Genomic DNA, 25,555 nt, shown 5'->3' with positions numbered 1-25,555 from the left:
AGCTGCGGGCCGGGCCCGGCCCCCGCGGGGAACGGCCGTCGCTCGGCTCGGCGCGGCTCCGCAAGGCGCTCCCGCACCGCTGCACCCCGCTGCGTGCCGGCCGGGCCCGGGCCGGGCCGTGCGGGCCGGGCCTGGCCGCGCCACGCCGTGCCGGGCTACGCCGGGCCGTGCCGGGCCGGGCCGGGCGGCAGGCGGTGGCTGGGCCGGTGCCGCCCCGGGGAGGCCGGCGAGCGCGGCGGGGCGGGGCGGGGCGGGGCGGGGCCGGGCGCGGCAGTGCCGAGCCGAGCCGAGCCGAGCCGCGCCGCGATGGAGGGTGCCGAGGCGGCGAGCCTGCTGGGGGAGCGCGGCCTGGGGCGGCCGCCCCAGTTCAAGACCTACCGGCGGCGGTGGTTCCTGCTGGCCGCCGTGTGCCTGCTGAACTGCTCCAACGCCATGGTGAGTGCGGCGCGGCGGCGGCACCGGCACCGGCACCGGCGCCGGCGCGGCCGAGACCCGCCGCCCCCGCGCCCCGTCCCCGCCGCCGGAGCCGCTCCCGCCGCGCGGCTGGCGGAGCCCCCGCAGCCTGGGGGGGTGCGGGCCGCGGCCGTGCCGGGCGGCGGGGCCGCTGCTGCGGAGGGGCGAGGGCGGCCCCGCGCCGGGGGTGGAAAGGGGCGGCTGCCGGCAGCCCTGGGGCGCCCGAGCAGCCGTGAGCGCAGGAGGAGGCGCCGAGCGGGCAGGGCGCACAGCCCTCTCTCCTGCCTGCCTGTCCGGGAGCTCTGGAGAGCGACTCTGGCTGCTGCTGCCGCGGGAGGACGGGGTGACAGTGTTCACCTGAGCCAAAACCACCTCCCACCTCTTCCTAGAAGCAGCCAGGCAATCTTCAGGGCTCTGCCCCGGTGCCCTGTCTCAGATCCACCCCCTCATGCGTGGAGCACCGGGACTCTTGTTGCACTCGCCCAGCGCGGAGAAGCCTCAGGCTGGCCGTGCCTTAGCGACCGAATAAGCGGCTTTTCCGTTTGAACTTTGTTTCTCTGGTTACGGCTTCGGTCTGCACACCTCCCTGTCTGACCGGTGGGATCCGGGGCATAGAGGGGTGGTGATGGGGCAAGGGCAGGCTGGAGCGGGAGGGTGTGTGTGATCTAGAAGAGCACAGCGGCAAGTACTGCAGTGTCAAGCCGGAGTGGGATGGAGCAAAATATATTCTCGAGCACCGCTGAAATTGCTGCCGGATAGGCCATGGGGAGGCACAGAAAGCGTTCAGCGTCTGTGAGGGTCACATGTTTCAAACCTACAGTGTTGAAACTCCTCGGGTAGAGGGAGTGGGAGTTAGCTCTACCTTACTGCTGTCCTACGATAGCAGATTTGTCTGGTCAGAAAAAGGAGCAAGTAGGTTTCCTTTTGGGATCTGTTGCACATACAGAACAGTATAGGAGTGATTCTGCACTAAACATACCAGTATGTAAACTTCTTGTTGCCTACAGGTACTTTATTCTGAAAGGCCTGCCAAAAAGGGATGCCAGATCACATCCCACCTGCTGAATAGGTTAAAGTGAAGTTCAGTAATTATCAAGATAAACACATAAAGTTTTCCCTTACCAAGTCCTGGTATGAGAGATGGAAGCCAAAATCTTTGCTCACCAAATCATTGGGGACATTGTTGATAATCATCAGACTGATGTAGAATTATTCATGTGCTTGAGGATTACCATGCTGCAAATGCAGGCTGTTCTGGCAGCCAAGATCAGCCACTGCAACCTGCAAACATTTAGATGCTGGGAAGGAAGAGTAGGTATTCCATGATGCAAGACTGCTGGAGTAGATAAATGAAAAAACAGAGTGAGAATTTGGCTGTATATGGAAAACAAAAAATGAACGTGCCTTCTCAAGGGAAAATCAGTGTATCCTTTAAGAGTGTAAGAAAGTGTCCTGCACAGAAGCAACGTGAAGCCCCGCTGCTTGCTTGCTGTTAAATTGGCACAGCACAAGAGCATTATGTAGCAGAAAAAAAAACCCACCCTGCTAGAAGTGGACAGTGATGTCATGGGTGAAGGAAGCTGTACAAAAACCTTTCCAGGATGTCTTGTCAGACTTCGACTTTGCTGAAACCTTAACAATGAAACTGCAGGGTTACTTAAAAAGGTCCTTTCAGTGCATCTGCAAGTATAACTTGTGTCCTGAGTCATGTTGCTGAAACTATTGTAGCCCTGAAAGATTGTACTGTTGTCTGTCTGCTTGGTTGCTTGCCAACTTCCTGACTGTCCACAGTATTATTTTCCCACAGTATGAACTTAAGCCAGAACTTCACCACTTCAAAACTGGGTACTTAATAAATATCCTAGATGTAAATACTGTTTCTGCAAAGTTGCAGTTTCTGCAAAATACCCCTGCAAAGGTCTGGAATGGCAAGTATGCTGACATATAAAGTTGTAACCAAACATTTCCTGATGCTAAAGTTTCTCCTAAATGTTCCTGATAAAAATCACATTAAAATGGAGGGAGTGGTTGAAAAGCCATGAAATCAAAGTGGTTGGTAGCTGTTTAAAAGTTCCAGATGGAAAGACTAGCTTACCAGTTCTGTGGTGTGAAAATTGCCTTGCGAGTTAAGATGTGTCCTCAGTGCCTGTGCAGTGTTGCCTGCAGCACTTTGTTCTATGTATTCCTGTGTCAGGCTATCTGCAAAAGGCGTATGGCAAGGACACATGACTTCTTAATTGTCTGACTTGGAAAGAACAGATCGCCTCATGTGCTGGACCAAGCTTCCAGGACAATGCTCCATATTCCCCACTCTTACCCATGTACACGTGCAGCTTTCTGTTAGTGGCCTCAAGTGTCACTAACAGTGGCAGACAGGTGACAATCCTGAGAGGGAGAGACTGGCAGTGTCAGGAAGACAAGATAGGAGCAACTTAACGGCAGGAAAGCACTTGGTCACACAGGAAGGGCAGGCTGAGAAGTGTTACTTAGTTCAGTCTGTTTTAGGATTGTGATTGAGCAAAGCCAGGCCAGGCCATGTGGTGATGAAAGGGGCACTCTTCCCTACTTCCTCCTGCTCCACATCATTGTGTCAAATCCCTTCTTCTACCAGAGCACAGTGGGGTAAACATGATATAAGGGAGCAATGATAAATAGCCCCTTACTTGAATCTCTATTACTGACCTGAGTTTAAAAGCCTTTGTCTCTCCCTGCTGTACAAAGTGGGTACTATCTTACCAGGGATTGGTTCTCATTTCCTAAATACAGCTATTCTGGAAATTCCTAGCTGACAGCGTAGTGTAAGAAATCCTTGCATTATCATAAGTAGGCGTCAGTGTAATTCACTTGCTGCCTGAAGTCCTGGGCAGAGAGGCTGTTCTGACCACAGCTAAGTTTAGATGATTGCTCCCCAGATGTCTCTTGCAGCACTCCTGGTGAGGGGTGACATAACTATGCCTGCGGTTGCTCACCAGATTTGTTTTGTCAAACTGATGCTGTAGTTTTGAGTGTGTGGGTTTTTTAATCTGAAGTCTTAATGTTTAAGAGTATTCATGGTGTGGTGTCAGCTGCCGTAGCAATAAACTGCTGAGGCAAATACCTCCTTCCTCGTTGCCTCCTTCCTGTGAAGCTGAACAGGCGGGAACTTTGTGTTTCACAGGAGGAACTTTTTCTTGCCTTAGCGATGGGGACAGTGAAATGCACAGAAGAATGAAACCGAGAGTGTTTCCTGCCCTGTTCTGTGCTTGTCAGTGTGAGCAAGCTGGGGAGGAGGAGGGGAGCAGAGGGGTGGAGCTGGCTTATGCTTAGCTGGGTGGTTCCTGACTCACCGGCCTGGAGGACTTCCATCACTGTTTAGTGTACTTGGGAGAGGAAGGAGAGCTGCACAAGTGGAGACTGGCGTGCTCCAGGGCAGGGTGCGCACGCTCCTCACCCACACCTGTCTGCTCCAACAGTGCTCCTGTAGATACACATGCACACACAGCTGCTGCTGCCTGGCTGTTGTGTCCTGCTAGTCCTCCTGAGAGCTGTAGAGGCTAAAAGTGACGTCTAGGCAGGAATCTGACCTTTCTGAAGATCACGCCTCTGTCCTTACTTCCTAGGCTGCTGTGTCAGCATGGGTGCCTTCAGCTGAGACCAGGGGCTGTTTGCTTCCAGACTGTGTGGCCCTTTTGACCTTGAAGATGAGGAGTCTGGTATAAGGGCTTCATAGCCCAGTCCCAGGGGAGGAGGCAGCCTACGTGTCTCAGAGGGACATCCTACATCACCTTCAAAACAATGTCCAGGTGCATGGGAGAGACCATGCTAGGACTGGGAGAGCTGCTGCAGGCAGTGCCTGACTGGGGATTGGTGAGCTGTGCCTGTTACAAAGCAGAAGGTCCCGTTTCATATACGTCATCCCCCTTGGCTCCTCCTTTTTAAGCTGTACATAGAAGGTATTACAGAGGCATTGCTACACTGTGCACATCTATACAGTATGCCAGACAGTGAAGAGCACTCCATATGGCAGCCTTTGCTAGCCGATACTGCCACTGACATGGCAAAATGGCTTAATTTCCACCCTGCCTTATTGCATTCGCTTGCCATTCTACAAATGATTTTGCTTTTCACCTTTGGAATCTTGATTTATTGGTGAGGAGGGTACACATTGGGTAACAGCTTGCCTTTCATGAAAAACAACATTTTCGGTACTGCTTCTGGCAGGGCTGTGCCTGGTTATACTTGTGATGCATTAATATATCGTTACTGCTCTTTAAGCTCTGAAAATCCTGGGGCTGTGTTTATTTATGCTGCCTTCTGTAGCTCACACCTATTGCTTACCAAAGTGTATGAGTCTCTATGGAGTCCTGCCTTCAGCCATCACCTTGCTACCATTGCAGACAGAGAACTGGTGGCTCACAGCCCACCAGTAAGCGCCTGCAGAAGTGGGAGGCAGGGCGAATGTTGGGCTCCCTTGGAATGGATGAAGGGAGACTGGGTCCTGCAGGTGAAATAGGTCCTGGAGAGTCTGCGAGGGAGTGAAAACAGTAAAGGCAGTAGGGTAGAGAAACTGAACCTGGAGAAGACGGAGGGAAAAGGGGAATGAAAGCAGAAGGAAAACTAGGGGGTTTGGGCTGATTCTGGGGGGAAGAGGGCTGGATCCATGTCTGAGAATCAGTTAAGGGTTTACAAATGTATCAGAAAGAGAACAAAGAAGCTTAGAAATGGGGACAGGATGAGAACAGCTGTAACCTGTTCTTGGTTACAGGAGTGCCCAAGCAGGCCTGCAATTAATGGGGAAGGGAGCAGACAGTCTCTAGGAGGTACAGAAGAGAAAACAAAATGTCAGCTGGAAGAAAGTTAAAGCAAAGGGAGGGAGAGCTGGAAGTGGAGCCAGTACCCCTCCAACATCAGTACCAGTCAGATGGTTTGAGTTTCAGTGCACTTGCTTTCCCTGGTGGTCCCACATGCTCCATTTTTAAAGGAAGTGTGGAGGGGGTTCTCCTGTAATTGAGGATTAGACTCTGGGTGGAAAATATTTCTGTCCTTGTTTTCTAGTGATGGGGCATAGCTACCCAATCAGCCAGCTGTGTGCTGAAAGCAGTGGGAGCTACAGCTGTACTCCATTGCAAGCCAGAACAGGCTCGCAGATCTTCAGGGGACTTTCTGTCCTCTTCATTGGTTGCTGTGCCCACTGTGTAGAGCACAAGTTTTTATAGTGAAGAGTGTATGCTTAGGTATGACTTCCTGCCCAAACTAGTACACACTGGAGCTTTTGCTGTCTCTAAACTCAGAAATCACAGTGAGATGAACATGCTTTTTAACACTTGAGCTAAGCAGAGGGGGGAAGAGTGTGGGAACTATAATTTCTGCATTTGGAGAAGAAATGGTGTGTGTTATTACAGCAGCTATTTCAACATCCTGCTAGATGCATATCTGAAGGGAGGAAAAAGTCCATCCCAAATGCTGACAGATCGAATACTATGGTCTACAACTTGAGTGACCATGGCCAATGGTACTGGATTATATTACAGTAGGAGCTGTCATTTGAGAACAAATAATGCAAAATCTGCAAGGTAATGCTGGGAAGTGAGTTTTGCCAAGTGTTAAGGGGATGGGCTCGCAAACCCATTGTGGTTGGTTGGCGTTCAAAGGCAAGAGTCCCTATGCTTGCGTGGCTGTTTGTGGGCTTCTGTGTAAATGGCTTGACCTAACTATGCTGTGGCGCAGAGAGTGGACTCCTGCTGACCTCCAACATCATCCACTCCAACTCGCTAAGCAGCCCAGCTGTGTTCTGCTGTGGGGACTGCACAAGGTAGTTGTTGAGTATTCAGTGTGTGGGACTCTGAGCTGGGTGCATTTGAAGTCTCAGAGACAAGGCATTACTGATCTGTGGGGTGCCAAGCTGGGAACTTTGTTAAAGTTTGCTAAAAGGTTTTGGTTAATTGCAGCCCTGACTGGGCTCAGAAGAGGCATAAGCCATAGTGGGTGAATGGAAATTGCTTGTCACCATTGCAAGTCAGGAACAGACATTGACAAGGGGCTGAACTCTCTCAGTTCTGCTGTTGTGACATCCATTGAGCTGCCTTCAGAGGAGCACATGTGGACATGGATGTAGCAGTGTGGTGTGCAACAGAGTCTCCCACTGATGCCTTCTGCACCTCACACTGAAGCTCTAGGTCTGTGTAGCTACACAGGCAATGGAGCTGAGTGCAGCTTGGGCAGACCACAAGGGCGTATTTCCACAAAGAGAGCATTATGCAGGGACTGAACAAGTGTGTAGACAACCCTGCAAGGACAGAGGTGTCTGTCTGTTTCTCCTTCCTTTATATGTCCCAGGAGCAGCCAGCTTTTGGGAGCTGGCATCCTATAACCCCACATATTTATCTCTGCTCCTGCATCTGTCACCGTGATCTACAGTGGGGACCTTTGACACTGGTTTTGGTGTGCCAAAGCTGAGTTAAGACAATGGCCCTGGGTGGGTGGAGGAGAGAGAGGAATCTCTCTGTCTCTATTCTGCATCTTTAGAGGTTAGAGGGCTTAGACCTCACCAGGAAAAAACTGCATCATCCTCACCCCGTTCTGCCTGAGGGGATGTGTATCATGGCAGTCTCTGCATAAGTACCAGCCTTGGCGGTGCAAAGTTTCAGAAACAACATGTAGGATAAGGTCTCTAGCTCACAGCAGAAGAACTTGCTAGCTACTGTGGATGAAGTCATCATAGCTGGAAAAACCAAAAGCAGAAGGTGGCATACTCACTTGCTTAGCATGGCAATTTCCCTGTGTTGGCAAAACCCAGCAGTGCCATCTCTTTGTTGCAGGGACATTTGGTGGCCATTTTGACCACAGATAACCTCGAGCTCTGTTGTCCAGTTCTTAATTTCTTTGTTAGAGCAACATATGGTAAGCAAACCCTGCCTGAATGGAGGCAGCAACATACTTTTTCTCTCCAGACCCATAAGGAAACCTACTTCCTATTGTGAAGAACAAATTCAGGCTTGGACAGGCTGCAACTTCCCACCTTCTGTGCTCTCGCACACCTATGCTAGAACTGGAGCTCTTGCTCAGGATAGAAATACAGGACAGCCCAAATCCTTGGTTTTCATCAGTGAATGGTTTTATTAGGTCTAATGGAAACATGCCAGCATGCTTGATCCCAGCTTGCCTAGATGTATACAGCTACTGAACACAAAATGCTGTGCTCTGGTTTGTGGCACCATTCCCCTTAATGATGTCATGCATGGGTGAGTGTCTTGTGTGGAGGAACAGGACGGGCGAAAATGTTCCTGAAGCTGGCTTACAAAATGTATCATCTCTTTAATCACACTATTTCCTGGTACAGTGTTTCATCACCAACAACCCCATCTGGAAGGCAGTGACGAACTGAGAATTGCTGTTTCTGGGAATGCACAGCTGGGTTCTGTTTAGCAGCAGTTTAGCATCCCATAATCAAACTCATGCTCATGCCTTAGTGATGCTTGTAACATTTAAACGGTTACATTAGCATTAAACGTTTAAATTCCCATCCGAATCTGAAGGACATCAGTTCTGGAAAAAAGAACAGGTAGGTGAAATTTCTTCCTGAGATAAGATGGTAACATCATTCCACTATAATATATCATTTCAAGGAATTTTTAAAGAGCTCATTTTATTAGAAGTGTGCTGCAAGTCTCCCAGTGACCTGGAATAGCCTCCTTGTTGTCTAACAAGAGTACAGTTTCCTTCAGCACACAGCACCTTCATCCACCTGATTGTAGAAGCTGAGTAAACACCAAATCCATCCACTGCCGGACCTTTGACTGATCCCACATGGGCGTGTCTGAGCCCAGCAAGGCAATGTGAGCTTCATGTTGAATGCAGGAGATTTGGCATCTCGGATCCTTTCAGAGAAGAGGAAAGGGCTGATGCTAGGACTCCTTGCTGGGACACTGACAATACGTTCAGAATGTCTCTGTTACTGCCTGCATCCCTGCTAGGAGAAAAGCTGAGCAAAACAATGATTTGCATGTGGCTATTCTCACACAGTGGCACTAAGAAAGAAGAAAAGCCCATCTCCCCTTCTGCTTCCATTTAATGTGGTAGGTTTTATGGTCTCTAGCATGTAAGAAGTAAATAGGAACACTGGAAATAAAAAGTAGCCGAGTGTAGGGACACACCTTTCGCTGAGGTTACCCAAGCCCTTTTTCAGTTACACATTAACACTGCAGCTGATGCTGTCTGCAGGATGCAGGCTGTGAAGGGGAAGCTTGTGATGGCCAGAGAGGGGTACCTGGAAAGAGACAGTGGCTGGAGTTCTTTTGTAGGAGGCTATAGCTGAAGTTTTTGTTCGTGTTTCTGCAAACTTTATCATCTTGAGTATTCAGCTGCAAGATCATCTTCTAACAGTGGAGTAGCTTACATCCACGTTATTGAAACCTGTTCTCAGGTTAGGCCAGTCTTTTTGAAAAGCACCAGAGAGGGCATGTCCACAAAGAATCCACAGAAGCATCCCCAAATTTGGGGTGCACCCTCATTTCTTTCTTGTGGGCATGATCTCAGGACCTGATTTGAGGATCAAAGCAGGCCTTGTCATTCCTGGAAGAAACCAGAAGCAGACAGCAACCTTATGAAACCAGTGCCTGAAACAAGGTTTAGGGAAATATTTTCAGATTTGGTACTGGAAGGAAAAGATGGATAGTTATTAAAGTACCTCTTGTGTTTCCCTGTTATGTGTTCTGATATATTGAATAATGCAAATGTCTAGGCCCTTTCCTAACCGTTGAGTGTGTGTAGGACAGCGTGGAATAATGTTATCTCTTGCCTGATGCATAGCAAAGTTGTCCTTACAATACCACATCCAGGGGTTACCAATGCAACGATAAATACCAGGCCGAGTTTAAGAGGCTCTTAGTTGCAGAGAGAAGATGGCAGCCTCTTTTTTGTTTATGCTAACATAGAAGGATTGCTTGTGGTTTACATCAGGTAGGTAAGTGCATCAGGGGCCAACATGTTCAACCTGGGGACAGAAAAAGGTACTGACCTCTGCTTCTGCCAGCTTCCAGCAGCAGGACTAGGGGACTGGGGATGGGGTGTTGTGGGACAAGATAATGGTGATATCAGTGGTAAAATAGTCCTAGCATGAGTAACTGCAGAAACTGGGGGTTTGAATTTTTGTTACCAGCCTTAACATCCTAATTTCAAGGAGAGACTCAGACAGCGAGCCCCTTCACAACTCAGTTTGAGGGGATGCTGAATTTCTGCTCTGGTGGAGGTGTTCATGTTTACCCATCTTTGCTCTCTACTCTGCAGCTGTGGCTGACGTTTGCTCCTGTGGCTGATAAGACAGCTGCCTACTTTCACATTTCCCTGGAGATGGTCAACTGGCTCTCAATAGTGTACCTCCTCATCTCAATCCCATTTGGTCTGGTGGCAACATGGGTTCTCGACAGCGTGGGACTCAGATGTGCTGTGAGTTGAACTGTTCTGTTTCCCTGAGGGCGTTTCACCTAGAGATAGCAGTAGCTGCACAAAGCACTAACATGCATACTGTGAATGGGAGTCTTGCCCAGAGGATGAGATGCAGAGGATGAGCATGTTGAAAGCTCTGTCCTAGTTCAGTAATAGCTGAACTATTCATCACCTCTGAGGTGGGAAGCAGCAGGGAAGTCAGAATAACATTGCACCCCTACTTACCTTTTCCTGCTTCAGTTTTTGTTGTCTTAGCCAACTGACAGGGACAGATACTGTGAGCTGACTCTGTGAAGAGCTTGCTATAATTGGGTAGGGTTTGCTATGGAAAAGTGTTAGCACAGCTGTTTTGTTTGCAGGGCCACTTTAAGGAGCAGCAGGGCAGCGTGCAAGCAAGGGACCCCTGTCAACTCAGAGCTTGGTCTATGCTATGACAGCTTGGGATCTCTGCACAGTCTTCCCAGAAGCAAGAGTGTTGTGGAATGTGGCATTGAAGCACTAGCCTGCTAGTGGTATAGAAGAGCATTTGCAGGATCCGTATGCTGGATGACTCATTGCCGTAATGTTTGGATTGTCACAGCAAAATATGGGTGATGGCGCAAACTTGCAAACAGAGTGTAATTAGTGAACTTTGGATTTCTCACCAATTCCATGACAGTGTCTGCTGTCTTGCGTAAGCTACATTGTGGGGCCAGGACAGACACCTTGCTCCCTAAGCAGACAGGTAACTCACTGTTGGATCAGAAGCATTTTGCAGTGGCCCAAAGGGGTGGGGGTGGTCTGCAGGCAACTTTCCATGCAGTGATCATTAACACCCAGTGTCTTCTGTAGTGCATCAGACACCCCGCTCATGCTACTCTGTTGCATTAAATTCTGCCCTTCAGGCTTCAGCATGCAATCCCTGGCTGTTTCTGCTTGCTGCAGGTGATCCTGAGCGCATGGCTGAACATGACAGGTAGCATCATCCGGATGTTCAGCATCCTGAAGTTCCTGAGCTTGGGTTCTCAGAGTTACTGGTACCTGTTTATTGGGCAATGTCTCTGTGCACTAGCACAGCCCCTTATCATCTTTTCACCGACAAAACTGGCAGCACTATGGTTCCCAGACCACCAGAGAGCAACCGCAAATATGATCGCATCAATGTGTAAGTGATAGCTGCAAAGTAATATCACTGCTTCCCAGAACTTGTGTCATGGTTTAACCCCAGATGGCAACCAAGTCCCACACAGCTGCTCACTCACTCCCCCCTGCAGTGGGATGGGGGAGAGTATCGGAAGAGTAAAAATGACTAAACTCATGGGTTGAGATAAAGACAGTTTAAGAGGTAAAGCAAAAGCCACACGCACAAGCAAAGCAAAGCAAGGAATTCATTCACTACTTCCCATCGGCAGGCAGGTGTTCAGCCATCTCCAGGAAAGCAGGGCTCCATCACGCATAACAGTTACTTGGGAAGACAAAACACCATCACTCTGAATGTCGCCCCCACTTCCTTCTTCTTCCCTCAGATTTATATGCTGAGCATGACATCATATGGTATGGAATATCCCTTTGGTCAGTATGGGTCAGCTGTCCTGGCTGTGTCCCCTCCCAACTTCTTGTGCACTCTCAGCGGGCTCGCAGGTGGGGTGGTGTGAGAAGCAGAAAAGGCCTTGACTGTGTGCAACCACTGCTCAGCAGTAACGAAAGCATCCCTGTGTTATCAACACTGTTTTCAGCACAAATCCAAAACATAGATCCCTACTAGCTACTATGAAGAAAACTAACTCTACCCCAGCCAAAACCAGCACAACTTGCTAACATTTGTTTGCCTTTCAGAGTCAGCAGGCAGAGGAAACCCTCTGTAGTACAGCCATTTGGCTGTGCATATACAGCTCTGCCCAAGAGTCTCATAGCCATGTGCCATAAACCAGAGCTTTCAAGGCCCCGCAAGACAGGCAGGCATTTCTGTACTGGGGAGCAAAAAGTGGGCCTTAGCCACATGCAGGTGCAAAGTTCAAAGCAAGCCACCCAGGCTCCCAACCTTCTTCCTCTCTGCCATGATGAGGTGATCAACTTTGCCTAAACATCATAGAGGTTGGGGACAGCCCTCAGTGTTACTAAATCTAAAGTCTGTAGTGGCCTTAATTCTGCAGCTTGTTAGGAAGGTGCACAAATTGCATATAATGCCAGTGGTCATAGTTGCCAAATTCTGTAACTGGATAGAGATGAGGCTGCTGCAGCAATTTTGTCTACCAGTTCATCCAGTGGCAAGGCCGAGTATGTATTCCCAATTGGTGTGTATGTGCACACAGATAAAATATACTTTGCTGGCCACACAAACGTGTTGGGGATGCTAAATGCAGGACTACCCACGCAGAAACCACGTCTGCCTTGCAAAGTGCCTGGAATCTGGGAAACTAGAGGGGAGGCACCAGATATACTTGCTCTAATCTCATTCCTCTCTTGGCTCCTTTGGGCCCTGCTAGAGACAGGATACTGCACTTGACAGACCTGTTTCCTCCTTCCATGTGATATTTTCCCCAGCAGCCAGAAGAAATCTCTTCCTCCTTTCTTCAAGGACTTGAGAGGTGCCCTAGAAACTGGGCTGGCTCACTGGCTCCAGCTGGGAAATCTCATGTGTGGGGGAGCCCCACCTGCCCTTCCCTCAAAACAGCCAACAGCTACCTTCCCTCCCCACTGCCTTTCAGTCGTGGGGAAGGGGTAGGCATGGGAAAAAGGGCAGTATAGGAGCACCCTTATGCAGCTTTCCCAATGCAGCTGCAAACCCAGAGCACGGGCACTGTTGTTTAGGAAGAATGGATTTATGGTGTCAGAACAAATAAATTCTTTTTGCACTGCCTTCCCTAGAATACGGTGGACCTGATGGCTCACTTGTTTCCAGGGCTGAGACAGACCTTCACCTTCCCTGCTGGAGGAGGAGCTCTGTTGTCAGTGTGGTGCAATATGAGTTCCACTAGGGACCACTGGGCACTTGGTCCTTCACTGCCCTGAAGGACCCCAGCCTGCAGACAACTTGCTCCTTTTAAGTGAGAGAGCAGCCAGAGCAGCCAAGAGCATTTCTTTCACATAGTGTCCTCAGTCCTTACAGGATCTGACTATGGGAAAGGAACTGAAGAGCAAGGAACAGTGGAAACCCAAGACCTGAAGCTGTTCAATCTGTGACATGTTGAGATATCAGTGTGAGGACTGTGGGCTGCGATTATTATCTGCTGCAACACGTGCATATTGCTGTGTAGAGGGCTTCCATTAATAATGTCTGGTTACACCCATTACTGTCTGCTATTCAAAATCAGCATTTCATTTCAAGAAAGTTTAAATATTGCCTAGAAGAAGCATCTGCCACAGCCCCAGTCATTTACTCCAGTGGTTAATTACCTCACTGGCAAATGTCTACATGTTACCTCTCATCTTGATGTTCCTTATACCCCAGCTATTCAGTCTTGTTCCCCCTGTTTGTCAGGTAGTTATGGACAGTCACTTCTCTCCTTTGTCTAGAAGGACTGAATGGCTCCAACCCAGTCACTTTACAGGCTTTCCCTTTGCCTCTTCCCACATCTCTCCATGTCTGCCTGTTGCTCACATGAGCTTTTTCTCCCAGCTTGCTCCAATTTATCAATACCCATTTCCTGTGTTAATGCCAGAGCAGCACTCAGCATTGTTTTACTGTTTGTATCAGTGCTGCACACAGAAACTGGCCCTACAGCCTCCTGTCAGTATCCCCACAGCTCCTGTTAGTACCTCTGAGTAGGCTTCCCGATGCTTGTGTACAGACAAAAACGGACCCTGCATCCATCATCCTGCTGAGCAGCTGAAATCACTATGACTCAGCTGTGTTCTTAAGTATTTGTTGTATCTCAGTCCTCCCCATCACTTGCAGAGACTTACTCACAGAGGAGCAGTGCAGGGCCAAGAACTGATCCCCTGTGAAGACCATGAGAAATTCTCCTGTGTCAGGAGAAGACAGACTTGTCTGAATCCACTGAAGTGGCCTCTGCTTCATCCATGGGATTCTTCATTTACTGTGGTCTGTCAGCATGTCACTTTTTTGCACCCTGCAGAATTTTAGTGCATTAACATCACTGTCCACAAAACACACAGCCCCGTTGCAGAGTACTGCAAGCTAATCCACCAGGACTCATGGACCATAATGCACAGCTGATTAACTCCAGTGATCTCCTTTCCATTCTTAGTCTAGTCTCATATCTTTTCGCAGGAAGAGAAGGCAGTTGAAACCCTGTAATTACTCACATAGTCTCACTTAGTCTTTTCAAATTTAGCCCAATGCTCACATTTCCACCCCTCACCCACACCTTCTGGAACTGCTTCAGCATGCCTATAGTTCATGGAAACACCTGACAGTAGTTTTCAGACAGTCCCCTACAATGCCCAGATGCATTTTGCCCCAACGGGGAAGCTTTAATCCATCTCCTTGGAAACTGTTGTTTAATTGTGTCCATGTACTTATAAGCAGGTAACATTTCACCAGGATCGTAAGCTAGTACTTTCCCAAGTACATAGCACAAATACTATGGTCGTTGTGTGCTATAACACTATTAATGGTGCCTCAGCAGAATGATAAAACAGATGAGGTTGGAAGGCACCTCTTGGGATTGTCTCATCCAACCCCCCTGCTCAAGCAGGGTTGGCCAGGGTCGTGTCTAGTCAGGTTTTGATTGTCTCCAAGGATGGAGATGCTGCAACTTATCTGAGCAACTTGTGTCAGTGTTCAACCGCTGTCAGAGTAAAAAAGTTTATATTCAGACAGAATTTCCTGTGTTACAGTTTGTGCCCATTGCCTCTTATCCTGCCACTGGGCACCACTGGGAAAAGTCTGGTTTCCTCTTCTTTACAACCTCTGATCAAGGCTCTTTTCTCCAGGCTGAACAGTCCCAGCTCTCCCAGCCTCTTTATGCATGAGAGATGCTCTGGCCCTTTAATCATGTCTTTGGCCCTTGACTGGACTTGCTCCATTAACTGCGTATCTGTCTTGTATTGAGGAGCCCAGCATGGGACTCGGCGCTCCAGATGTTTCTCACCAGGACTGAGTAGAGGGGAAGGATCACCACCTTCCACCTGCTGGCAGTGCTCTTCCTAATGCAGCCCAGGATGCTGTTGGACACCTTTCTGCAAGGGTGCACAGCTGGCTCATGGTCAACTTGCAGTCCACCAGGACCCCATGCCCTTCTCTGCAAAACTGCTTTCCAGCAGCTTCTCCAGGCTGATCAGTCCCAGCTCTCTCAGTCTCTCCTCACATGACAGAAGCTTCTGTCCCTTAATGATCTTTTTGGCCCTTTGCTGGACTAGTAAGTCCATGTCTCCCTCATACTGGGGAGCCCAGAACTGGACACAATACTCCAGATGTGGCCTCGCTACTGCTGAGTGGAGGGGTAGGATCACCTTGCACTGACAACACTCTGCCTAATGCAGCCCAGGATGCTGGTGACCTTCTTTATATCATGAGTTTGTGTTGCTGGCTCATGGTCAAGTTGGTGTCCCCCAGGATCCCTACCCCCCATACCAGGTCCTTCTCTGAAGAGCTGCTTTCCAGTTGGTCAGCCCCAGTATGTACTGGTGGATGGCGTTATTCATCCCCAGGTGCAGGACTTTACATTTCCTCTTGTTGAACTTCACAAGGTTCCACTCTGCCCATTTCTGCAGCCTGTTGAGGTTCCTCTGAATGGCAACGTAGCCGCCTCTTTTATCAGCCACTCCTCCCAGTCTCACATCATCTGCAAACCGGCTGTGGTGCACTCTGCCCTGTTGTCCAGGTTTTCATTAAGGTTAAACTGTAATGGCCAGAGTATTCAACCCCTGGGGTGCACCACTAGTGACTGACCTTCAGCTGGACTTCGTGCCAGTGATGATAATCCTCTGGGCCCAGCTGTTCAGTTGACTTGCAGTTCATTTCACTGTCCACTTACCTAGCCAGTACTTCATCAGCTTGTCTGTGAGGATGTTATAAGAGACAGTGTCAACAGCCTTAAGTTGAGATAAAAAACATCGACTGCTCTCCCCTCATCCACCCAGCCAGTCATCACACTGTACAAAGCCATTGGGTTGATTAAGCATTTCTCCTATGCTGACTACTCCTGTTCACTTTGTTGTCCTTCATGTGCCTGGAAGTGGTGTCCAGGATTAGTTGTTCCATGCCCTTCCCAGGGATCTAAGTGAGACTGAAAGGCCTGGAGTTCCCTGGATTCTCCTTCTTGATGTTCTTGAAGATGGGAGTGACATTTCCTCTTTCCCGGTCCTCAGGAGCCTCTTGGAGTTGCCATGGCCTTTTAAAGATAACCAAGAATGGCCTTGCAATGAAAACAGCCTGCCCACTCAGCACTTGTTGCTGCATCCCATCAGTCCCATGGACTTGTGTATGTCTGGTCTACTTAATGCTCCCTAACTTAGTCCTCCTCCACTGAGGGTAAATCTTCCTTGCTCCAGACTACCTCTGGTCTCAGGCTGAAGTCCAGTCTTACCAGTAACACTGAGGTGAAGAAGGCATTGAATACCTTGGCCTTTTCCATGTCATTTGTCACCAAGTCTCCTGCCCCATCCAGCAGCAGGCCCACATTTTCCCTAACCTTCCTTTAGCTGCTAATGCACTTGTAGAAGCCATTCTTGTTGCCCCTCACATCTCTCACCAGACTCCATTCCAGGTTGGCTACGGCTTTGCTAACCCCATCCCTGCACATGTTTGCAGAACATCACCTTAAAGTTAAAAAATTGTCTCCTGCAGTTTTGGATGTTCCCAAGCTGAGTCCCAGGAGTGCTGCTTCATGTGCTACTCAGCTCCAGCCCCATAACAATACAAACCCCTACTCCAGTACAGACAAGTGTCCAAGATTCTCTTCTGCCACGTGATTTTTGTAGTTGGTAGCAGAGATCAACTTGTATACCAGCTTGGGCTTTACTGAGGAAATGTATTGGCTTGAAAGGTGTCAGGAATGAGCAAGTGTCACTTTAGAGAGCTGTCATAGGGCTTTCCTGCTTTTCATGCTCTTTTGGCAAAGAAGACCAGTGGCATCCTGGTGACCATCAGGAAGAGCATTTGCCAACAGCTTGAGGGAGGTCCCCTGTCCACATCTGAAGGGCTGTGTCCAGTCCTAGGCTCCTCAGTACAAGAACAACATGGACTTGTTAGTGTAAGTCCAGTTAAGAGCCACTAAGACAATTAAGAGAATGGAGCGTCTGTCATGCCAGCTGAGGCTGAGAGAGCTGGGACTGTTCACCCTTGAGAAGAGTCAGGGGGATCTTATCCATATGTATATGTGCCTAATGGCATAGGGGGAGTAAAGAAGGGAAAGGACCTCTATTTGTTACTGCTGCTATATTACATCAGAACAGATGACATGGATTCGTCCATCTTCATTTTCTCCCATCAGCTTGGCATTTACTGAGGCAGCCTTGTGCGGGTGAGGACACTAATTCATAGATGAAAACCAGTTTACAGGAGTTAGGGGTTGTAGGGAAATCGGTTTACAGAACATATAGAATGGACTTCACAGAGGTGAGGGAACAGATGTGGCAAGAGTAAGACCACACAGGCAACTTCTCTAAATGTTCCCCTCCTGGTTTCTCCCTATATATGCCTTGTTCTGTCCTTACTCATTGGTTTGCTGTACACTGCAGCTCTGGTGCTGACTGGCAGTAGGGGTGGACACATGGTTCTGACTGCTTACATGAAAAAAGTGTCTCTCTGTTTTCTTTCCTTCCAGCCAATCCCTTGGGTATTCTTATAGCAAACGTGCTGTCACCTGCACTAGTTCCTGAAGGAAAGCACATCCCATTGATGGTAAATGAAAACTGCTTTAATCAGCCAGCTTGGCTGATCGGGATCCAGCTGATTTATTTATTTGGAGGCAGTGGAGCTGGAAAGACTGGTAACATGTCGTTATTTTGTGTTGTGTAGCTGTGTGTTTATGCCATCCCAGCAGTAATAGCCTGTGCTCTAGCAACTGTGGGGATTCATGAGAAGGTTCCTCCAACACCTCCTTCAGCCAGTGCCACTAACTCCACCTCCCAGCCATTCCTCACAGGGCTCAAAATGGTAAGTGCTGTAGCACAGAGAGAGACCATTGCTGGAGTCGGGGATGCAGCCCTGCCAGACAGGGATATGCTGGGGAATCTGCTGACAAAGCAGACTCTGAGCTCCACTCCACCAAATCTGCCATGGAAAGCCCCCTGAAAGAGACAAGGATCCCTTCCTGCCTCAGGAAGTGGAAGCCGCTCACAGCAAAGCTGCGAGAGATGCTATCTGACCATTCAGCTGTGGGCTGGCTGCTGTTTGGCTGGCTCAGACAGGCACACCTGGGCTCATCCAAGAGGACCACACAATCTGAGCCTTCTGAGCAGATGTGGTAACAAGTAGGACAGCATATGGCAAAGTGAAGGACGAATTTGGGCATTGAAGAAATCCTTCCTCCCTACATGGTCCCCATTTTAACTTGTCCTCTGGCTGAACTGACAGGAGAGAGCCAAACTCCTCTAATGATCCCAGGGTTGCCCTGTCAACATTCCAACTGAGGTGTCAGAGCCACTGACCCTCAAGTCTACTGTCACAGCTAGGCCTTTTTTCCTCCTCCACTTGTTTGAATGATACCTTAACGTCTTTCTCTAGCTCCTGAGAAACAAGCCGTACATCATCCTGGCAGTGTGCTTTGGAGGAGGAATTGGGATGTTCACCTGCTTTTCAGCGCTGCTAGAACAGATCCTTTGTGAAAAGGGGTATTCAAATGTGAGTCTTCCTCCTTTCCTCCCCACCGTCCTCATCATCTGTGATACAATCAAAATTATTTTCCCTGATAAGGAACTCAGAGCAGAATGGAGACAGTTGAATATGCCGCACTGTCTCCTATCTTATTTACTCACATTATCTAATATAGATTAAGCAGTACATTAATCCACAGCACAGTCAATATCTCAGTATAATGGATGATCTGCGTTTTCATTACTGCCTGTGGCCAGGCTCCCATTTGCAAATGAAAAACCTTTACTCCTGAAACACTTCTTAGGAAGAAAGAGTGCTGTGTTTTTGCTAAGCCACTCCAGAGCACTGATGTCTATGCAGCCTTCTGACACCTTCCCCAGAGCAGGATGGGGTCCAGGCAGGCCTTAGAGTGAAGCCAAAGGCTGGCTGATGGAAGCACCTTTTCCTCTTTGTACAGTCTTACATGAAGCCAGGGCAGCAGACGAACTCACAGGTACTGTGATGGCTATTGCCCTATCCTTCCCATGACACTGGCCAGGCACTGCTTTTACAGTTGAGCATACTGTGTGCACAGCTGGTTCCTCCTGCTCTCTCCCTGCAGTAGCAAGGGGCTGCCCCAGTTCCTGTGTTTCCCCTCAGGCAGGCAGCACTTCAGTCCTGCTGCTTGTATCCCCACCACAGTCCTCTTAAAACACCTCTCCAGTCGTTATGTATGTACATCTACAGGTCTGGTCTCTGGCCACTCCTACTCAATGCCCAGGTCTGATACCTGGCTTAGTGCTCCATAGCCAGGTCACATCTGCACGCTCCATTGGCTTTTAACTGGAAACCTTTTAAACTTTGCAGCCTTGTTTTCTGTGCATCATGGTGGTTTTGTCTGTATGTGACTGGCTTGCCCTGGCCCTTTAGCTCACAGAAGCTCTTCCAGACAACCTTTCCTTCCAGTCTGCCCCTGAGGCTCCCAAATGTTTACCCAAATTTGTAAAGCTTCCCTGCTTTCAGGATTGGTGTCTGCATTTGAATTCTTACGGAGCTAAAGGAGCAGGACAAGCAAAGATAGTCACTGCAGGCAACAGAGCATGTACCCTATCCTAACTACTGCTCACTGCCTCTCTAATTAGATCTCCTTGCTACAGCTAGGGGATGCTGTGTTTCATCTAACACGTTTTGGGGCTGCCAGCCTTGTGGAAGGCATTCCGCCAGTGCAGGTCCCTGGTAAGAAAAGGGCCAGGAGCAAGATTATAAACAGGAGCAGATCCCAAGGCAGTTAGACCTGTTACTGCCAGTGTGGACAACGGACCTGATTGCCCCTGGAGGAGACGAAAACAATCTCATGCCTGGGCTGGAGCATTTAATGCCAGAGAACTGCTGCTGCTCTGCACCCAGCCTCCCTTGCCAGGTGTGCAGGGACTTTTCATCCATTGAGCCCTTGGGAGTGCTGTGACCCTGCTGTCCCCACACACTTGTAGTAGCACCTGAGCCCCACTATTTGCTACTTGGACCTCCATGGAGGCCTCAGCTATTGCAACAGGCAGGGAAGCTTTTCCTACTTCAGTAAGTGACCCACTAGGAGCAAGCAGATGGGTCAGTGACGTTAAAATCTTCTTCTTTCCTAACTACTCTAGTTGCTCAGTTACTTGTTCTTCTGCCCTCCAGGAATTTGCTGGCCTGAATGGTGCACTTTTCACAGTGTGTGGTTTGTTGGGTGCTTTCCTGCTAGGCCTGTATGTCGACCGGACAAGGAAGTTCACAGAGTCCACCAAGATTTGTTTCTGTCTGAGTGCGCTTGCCAGCATCGTGTTCGCAGTGGTGAGTTCTCCCTTGCATTGCACTATACCTGTGGGCTTAGTTCTGTTGCCATCTGATAAATCATCAACTCAAACCAAGGTTGTTTGATGTTATAGTATTTATTAAGCCACGTATTATGCTTTGGGATTATGTCTCTGGGCTAGGAATGTTTTAAAGAAAAACCCTTTACTGAGGATTTCACAGTCACTGTGGATCCTGAGACAGACTGCTTCAGGATATAAATAAATTGGCATAATTTTACTTCATACATTGTATCACCATGTTTATTTACTGATCCTGAGACCATTCTTTCAAAAAAGAAATGGAATTGCTAAATATCCATCTTGCAAAAATGAACAAGAATGTCATCATTTTCTCAACACCTGCCTTTAAGAGTGGTGTCTACCAGTAACGTAAGATAGCAGAAAGGACCTAGTTATGTGCCTAGTTCTGCAGTAGTTCCTTGGGGAGAACAAGACAAGGGGGATGCAGAAAAGGGGGACACTTGAGTCCAGCCAGGAGAGGAATGCAGAACCTGGAGACTTTACACCCATGGGGCTGGAGTGCAAGTACTGCATTCAAGCATAGTCATTGCTAATGGGAGGCATTACCCAGGAGCAACCTGAGCATGAGGCACAGGACTAGCTCTGCAGAGGACCCAGACTGGTGCAGGTCTCTGCTTTCCCAGTAGGCTTGTGCTGTGCATTTCTCCTGTGTGTTGAAAAATCAAGACTTTCAATACAGTGTGATCACACCTCCCCCTGGGCCAAGATCCCGGTGATGTTAGCTCCACTTTGAAGAGACAGACAAATGCAATGCCTTTCTCAGTGTAGCACAAGGTGCCTAAAGCAGAGCTTGCATTTCTGCCTAGTACTCTGGCATTTGTTGGGAGGATGCTCTGAATACAAGTCAGCATGCCTGGGCCCAGGTAAAGCACAGGGCAGGCAAGAGACTGTGTCAGGAGCAACATGCAAACCTTTCCCTCCTCTCCTTCCTCCATCCCCTTCATCCCACACAGATGAACTACTTCTTCAAAGTAGTAAAATGAAAAACACCCATTCAAATCTGCTTGATGCCTTGGCACTTTGAACTCAGATTCCAGACACACAGGGTTTTCCTTGACTTTAGCTGGGCAAGGACCACTGCAGCTATGCCAGGACAGACACTTCGTGTTCCTCTGTGGGAATTTATTACATGGTTAAGGAAGGAGGTAGCAGCACTGTGGCTGCAGGATTTATGCCCTTGACTTCACTAGCATTGGCTGGACAAGGCCATCCATGCTCTTTCCTCCAGAGTTAGGGACAAGGCTGTTCTAGACACTAAACTAATCGCCAGGGTTTGTGAATGTTTCAGGTAGTTTTTTGTTTGTTTTGTGGTTTTGGTCTTTTTTTGTGGTAAAATGCCAAAGTTACAAACATGAGTCTGACATGATAAGGAATAGTTCTCCTTATCACTGAGCTGCAGCAACTAAGGAATTGTTTTCCTTATCAATGAGCTGCAGCAACCCAGCAAATTCTCATACGTAACCCAGTGCAAACACCACTTCTGAAACATTAGCTTGCATTGGGAAGAAGGTGTGTGTTTCACTTGATCCTGGAGATATGGTGAGCACACTCCCGGTAAGTTACTGACCAAGAAGTCAAGTCACAGTACTATGACCACACCAATACTTTTCAGGTAATTCTGCTGATCCTCTCTCCCCTTGCTTATATGCAACAGATCAATCTCCATCGTGTAGCCATTTGTTGATTCTTAGAGGGCTGGAGATAAAAGAGAGATTTCAGGAACAGTTAGGGAAGGTATTGGTGAGAACAGGGAGCCCTTGGGACTTGCTGCAGGTTATGAGTTCAGAGACTTGCTGCACAGCAGTGCTGACACTGAGACTTCAGTGTTGCTTTTCTGCCTGCAGACTTCTCGGTTCAGACATCAGACTGTCACACTGGCCATCACCAGCTCACTCTTCGGTTTCTTTGGTTTTGCCATCTACCCCATTGCCATGGAGCTGGCTGTGGAGTGCTCCTACCCCGTGGGAGAGGGCACATCTACAGGTCTGATTTTTGTTGCAAGGTAAGAAGGCAGGTTAAATCCAACTGACAGCTGAGCTTGGGTTCAAGCACAGACATACACACACACAGAGGAGTGTGCATGCAGATAGAGAAGAGTGTGGGCATCAGTGCTAGCCATCCTGCTGAACTTCTCTCTAGTGTCCACGCACATGACCATGGCAAGTGGGGAGCTGGCTGGCGGAGCCATAGAGCTGAAGAGCTAAATGTTTTAAAGCAAGAGGAGTATGTGGAATTGGTGCAAGAAAAGCAAGAAGGAAGATGAAGGTCTCCCTTGCTTGGAACAAAGTGGGATTTAACCACGCCCAGCATCACCTACCTTTGAAGCAGATGGGGGCTGTATGCCTGAAAGGGGCAACTATTCCCACAACAGTACAGGGACTTTTCAGGTCTCAGTGCTCTGCTGAGGGATATGGGGCTCATCACTCACAGAGCACTTAGTCACAACAGATGGGACAGTGACAGTCCTTCCTGTGATCAATTTACATGCCTAGGGCTGGCACTGGACTGGAGTAGGAATGACTTGTTGGAGCCCTAAGCAGTGATATACACGGCCTAGTGCCATGTGTGCGTTAGGTGGAGCTGCAGCAGCAAGAAACTTAGTCAGAGGGGCATTAGACACTGCCTTTGAAGGCTGTTTTCTCCCACTGGTTGTGGACTTTGCTGCTGCTGCTAGCCAGCTATGAATGAGGAGGAGGCTGAAGTCATAGTCTGACTTTTTTCCATCCTCAACCCTGCAGTGAGAGGTATTTCCAAGTCGCTGCCCAGTGACTAAGCCACAGCTCCTTGACAGCTGTAGTTCAATACCTGCCCACCTCCATAGCGGTCCTGCCATGCTGGCCCCATGTCTTGGGGTGTGCTGAAAGGCTGACCTGGACACCCTGTGAGCCAATGCCAGTTAACCAAGTGCCTGGGCAGAGGACTCTGGCAGTAGCTTTCTCTGCTAGAAGGACCCTGCTCCAGAAAGGGGTCTCACTTTCCCCTCACTGGGGAAGCTGGGCTTGTCTGCAGCACTGATGAATTGGGCAGGCACCATGACTGCATGTTGGCTTCTCCCCACAGCCAGATTGAAGGTGTTATTTTAATGATTCTGCTACAAGCCCTCACTGTGCGTGTTTCTGGGGATCCATCCTCCACCTGCGCCCTTGACCAGGATGGAGCCCTGGACTGGACAAGTAAGTATGTCCTTGGGAAATGATGCTGGACACTCGGTTGCACCCCACGTACCCCCCACTCTGCTCCAGGTCTCACTGTGAGGGAGCCTGCAAGACTGATTCCTATTGTAGCATATCTCTTAGCCACCTTTCCAAACCTGATGGTGCACTCCTTGCTACTGCTAAACCAGGCCTGCAAGATTGAAATGGGAAGACCTCTAAGGTGCCATGAATGCTGCTGCTGGCTCTCAGTTAAAATTTCTCTTATGGCCACCCTGCAGAGACCCGAGCTTCACCAAGATAGAAAGCAGCTGTTCTGGAGGGAAGATACTGTCCATGTAGCACACAGCCTGTGCTGCTTTGCAGTGTGGGGGGCCAAGAGTACTAGTGCATTGACTGGAAGCTACTTCCCTTGCATCTGTACACACAGCTGCCTGGGTTTGTAATATGCCAGTACAGCTTTGTTCTGACTTATTCCACATTTCCCTTCCTAAACCTTGGTCTTGATCTCTCAGCTGGTTCATATTTATGTAATACTGACACTAAGTCCTGGGGACATACCATAACACAAAGGCTAGCAAACACCCTTTATATCCTGCTTGGCTGAGCAGAAACTCCCCAGAACAAGCTCCACTAGCTGGCAGGGAACAAGGTTTCACAAGAACTGCCCCCAAAAAGCAATTTGACTGCTTCATGTTTGAAAGCCCACAACTCTCCATCTCATCAGATCAGAGCTGGATCTCATAATTCGGTACCTGTTCCTACTCATTTTGTGGTCTGATATGTGCAGGGACATCTGTGGAGAAAGGCATGGAGGTGTTTATTTGAGACACTGCTGGAATGAGAATGTAACTACTTCCAGGCCTTGTTGCATAGCCCATTTTTTTCTTCAGAAAAGGTTCTTTCAACACAAATTTTTCTTTGATTAGAGTTTATCCTTAGCGAACCTTTCCTACACTTTGCTCTTGGATGATATAACAAGAAGCACTACCTGTGTGGAACTGTTTTCTTAGGAAGCTCAAGTGTTTTGATTCAGTCTTTTTTGTAACTTTCTTCACCACCCCCAAACACACAAACATGCACATACACAGAAACATACACTCCCACAAACACACTGTGTGCACCGGTGTAAGACCTCCAACCTGCAGGGTCATGCAGGACAAGAGTCCTTGAAACCTTCCACATTTCACACAAATCCTCTTCCTATGCCAGTGTTATGTGATAAAAGGTTTGGCTCTTGCCAAACTGGCATTGCCCCACTGTGAGCTGCACACTGTCCTCATGGGTAGCCCCTGGGAGGAGATCACCCAGGCTGTGCAGTTCCTGGGGAGCTGACCTCTAGAATTCTGCACCCATGGGGAATTGTGAATTCACCATCTAAAAATGTCTCTTTCTTGCAGCTCCGGTACTGGTGCTGGCTGGCCTCTGCAGTGCTATGGCTTGTTTCTATGTCATCTTCTTCCACACTGACTACAAGCGGCTCCATGCTGAGACAAACAGTGGTGATTTGGTCAAGGCAGAAGACACAGCAACAGCAGATGTTCCTGAACCCTAACCAGGCCAAAAAGGGGATGTCAAGGGCCCAGTAAAGGAAGGACTCAGGCCTGTGGGCAGTGACCATGACAGCAAATGCTCAGCTGGCACACTGGGATATCTGGGTTCTGTTGCACAACAAGCAAGGGCTAGAGCAGAGTTACTGGGGCACCTTTGCTGTGCTTCCCCCAATCTTGTATTTATTTGTGAGTCCAGGCTGTAAGAAAGGCTGCACTGCCAGAAAGGTCAAAGTGGGACTGGACAACTATGCAGGTAACAGGGATTTTTAGCTGACTTGATTCAAGCTAAAGAAATGTTGCAGAGGAGAAGAGCATCATATTGCAGCCATTGTTTCATTTTCATGTACTTGAATCAGGGGTGAAGCTTTCAGAGGGGTAGAAGCTGTGCCTATCACAAACTTAGTGGAAAACTTCTGT

The 25,555-nt window shown here is 48.8% G+C and overlaps 1 protein-coding gene across 1 annotated transcript; it reads left to right on the top strand.

Annotated features, from left to right (window-relative positions):
• Positions 1-306: 306 nt before the first annotated feature.
• SLC49A3 (solute carrier family 49 member 3) lies at positions 307-25,153 on the top strand. Its single transcript, XM_075726677.1, has 10 exons — positions 307-435; positions 9,718-9,876; positions 10,801-11,020; positions 17,589-17,665; positions 17,783-17,920; positions 18,491-18,607; positions 20,237-20,389; positions 22,278-22,435; positions 23,494-23,606; positions 24,986-25,153. The coding sequence occupies exons 1-10, from the start codon at positions 307-309 to the stop codon at positions 25,138-25,140; spliced, it is 1,419 nt and encodes a 472-aa protein (XP_075582792.1). The 3' UTR covers positions 25,141-25,153.
• The last annotated feature ends 402 nt before the right edge of the window (positions 25,154-25,555 follow it).

Source organism: Pelecanus crispus, chromosome Z, assembly GCF_030463565.1.
Source record: "Pelecanus crispus isolate bPelCri1 chromosome Z, bPelCri1.pri, whole genome shotgun sequence".
Classification (NCBI taxonomy): domain Eukaryota; kingdom Metazoa; phylum Chordata; class Aves; order Pelecaniformes; family Pelecanidae; genus Pelecanus; species Pelecanus crispus.
This window is presented reverse-complemented; position numbering and strand designations above follow the sequence as displayed.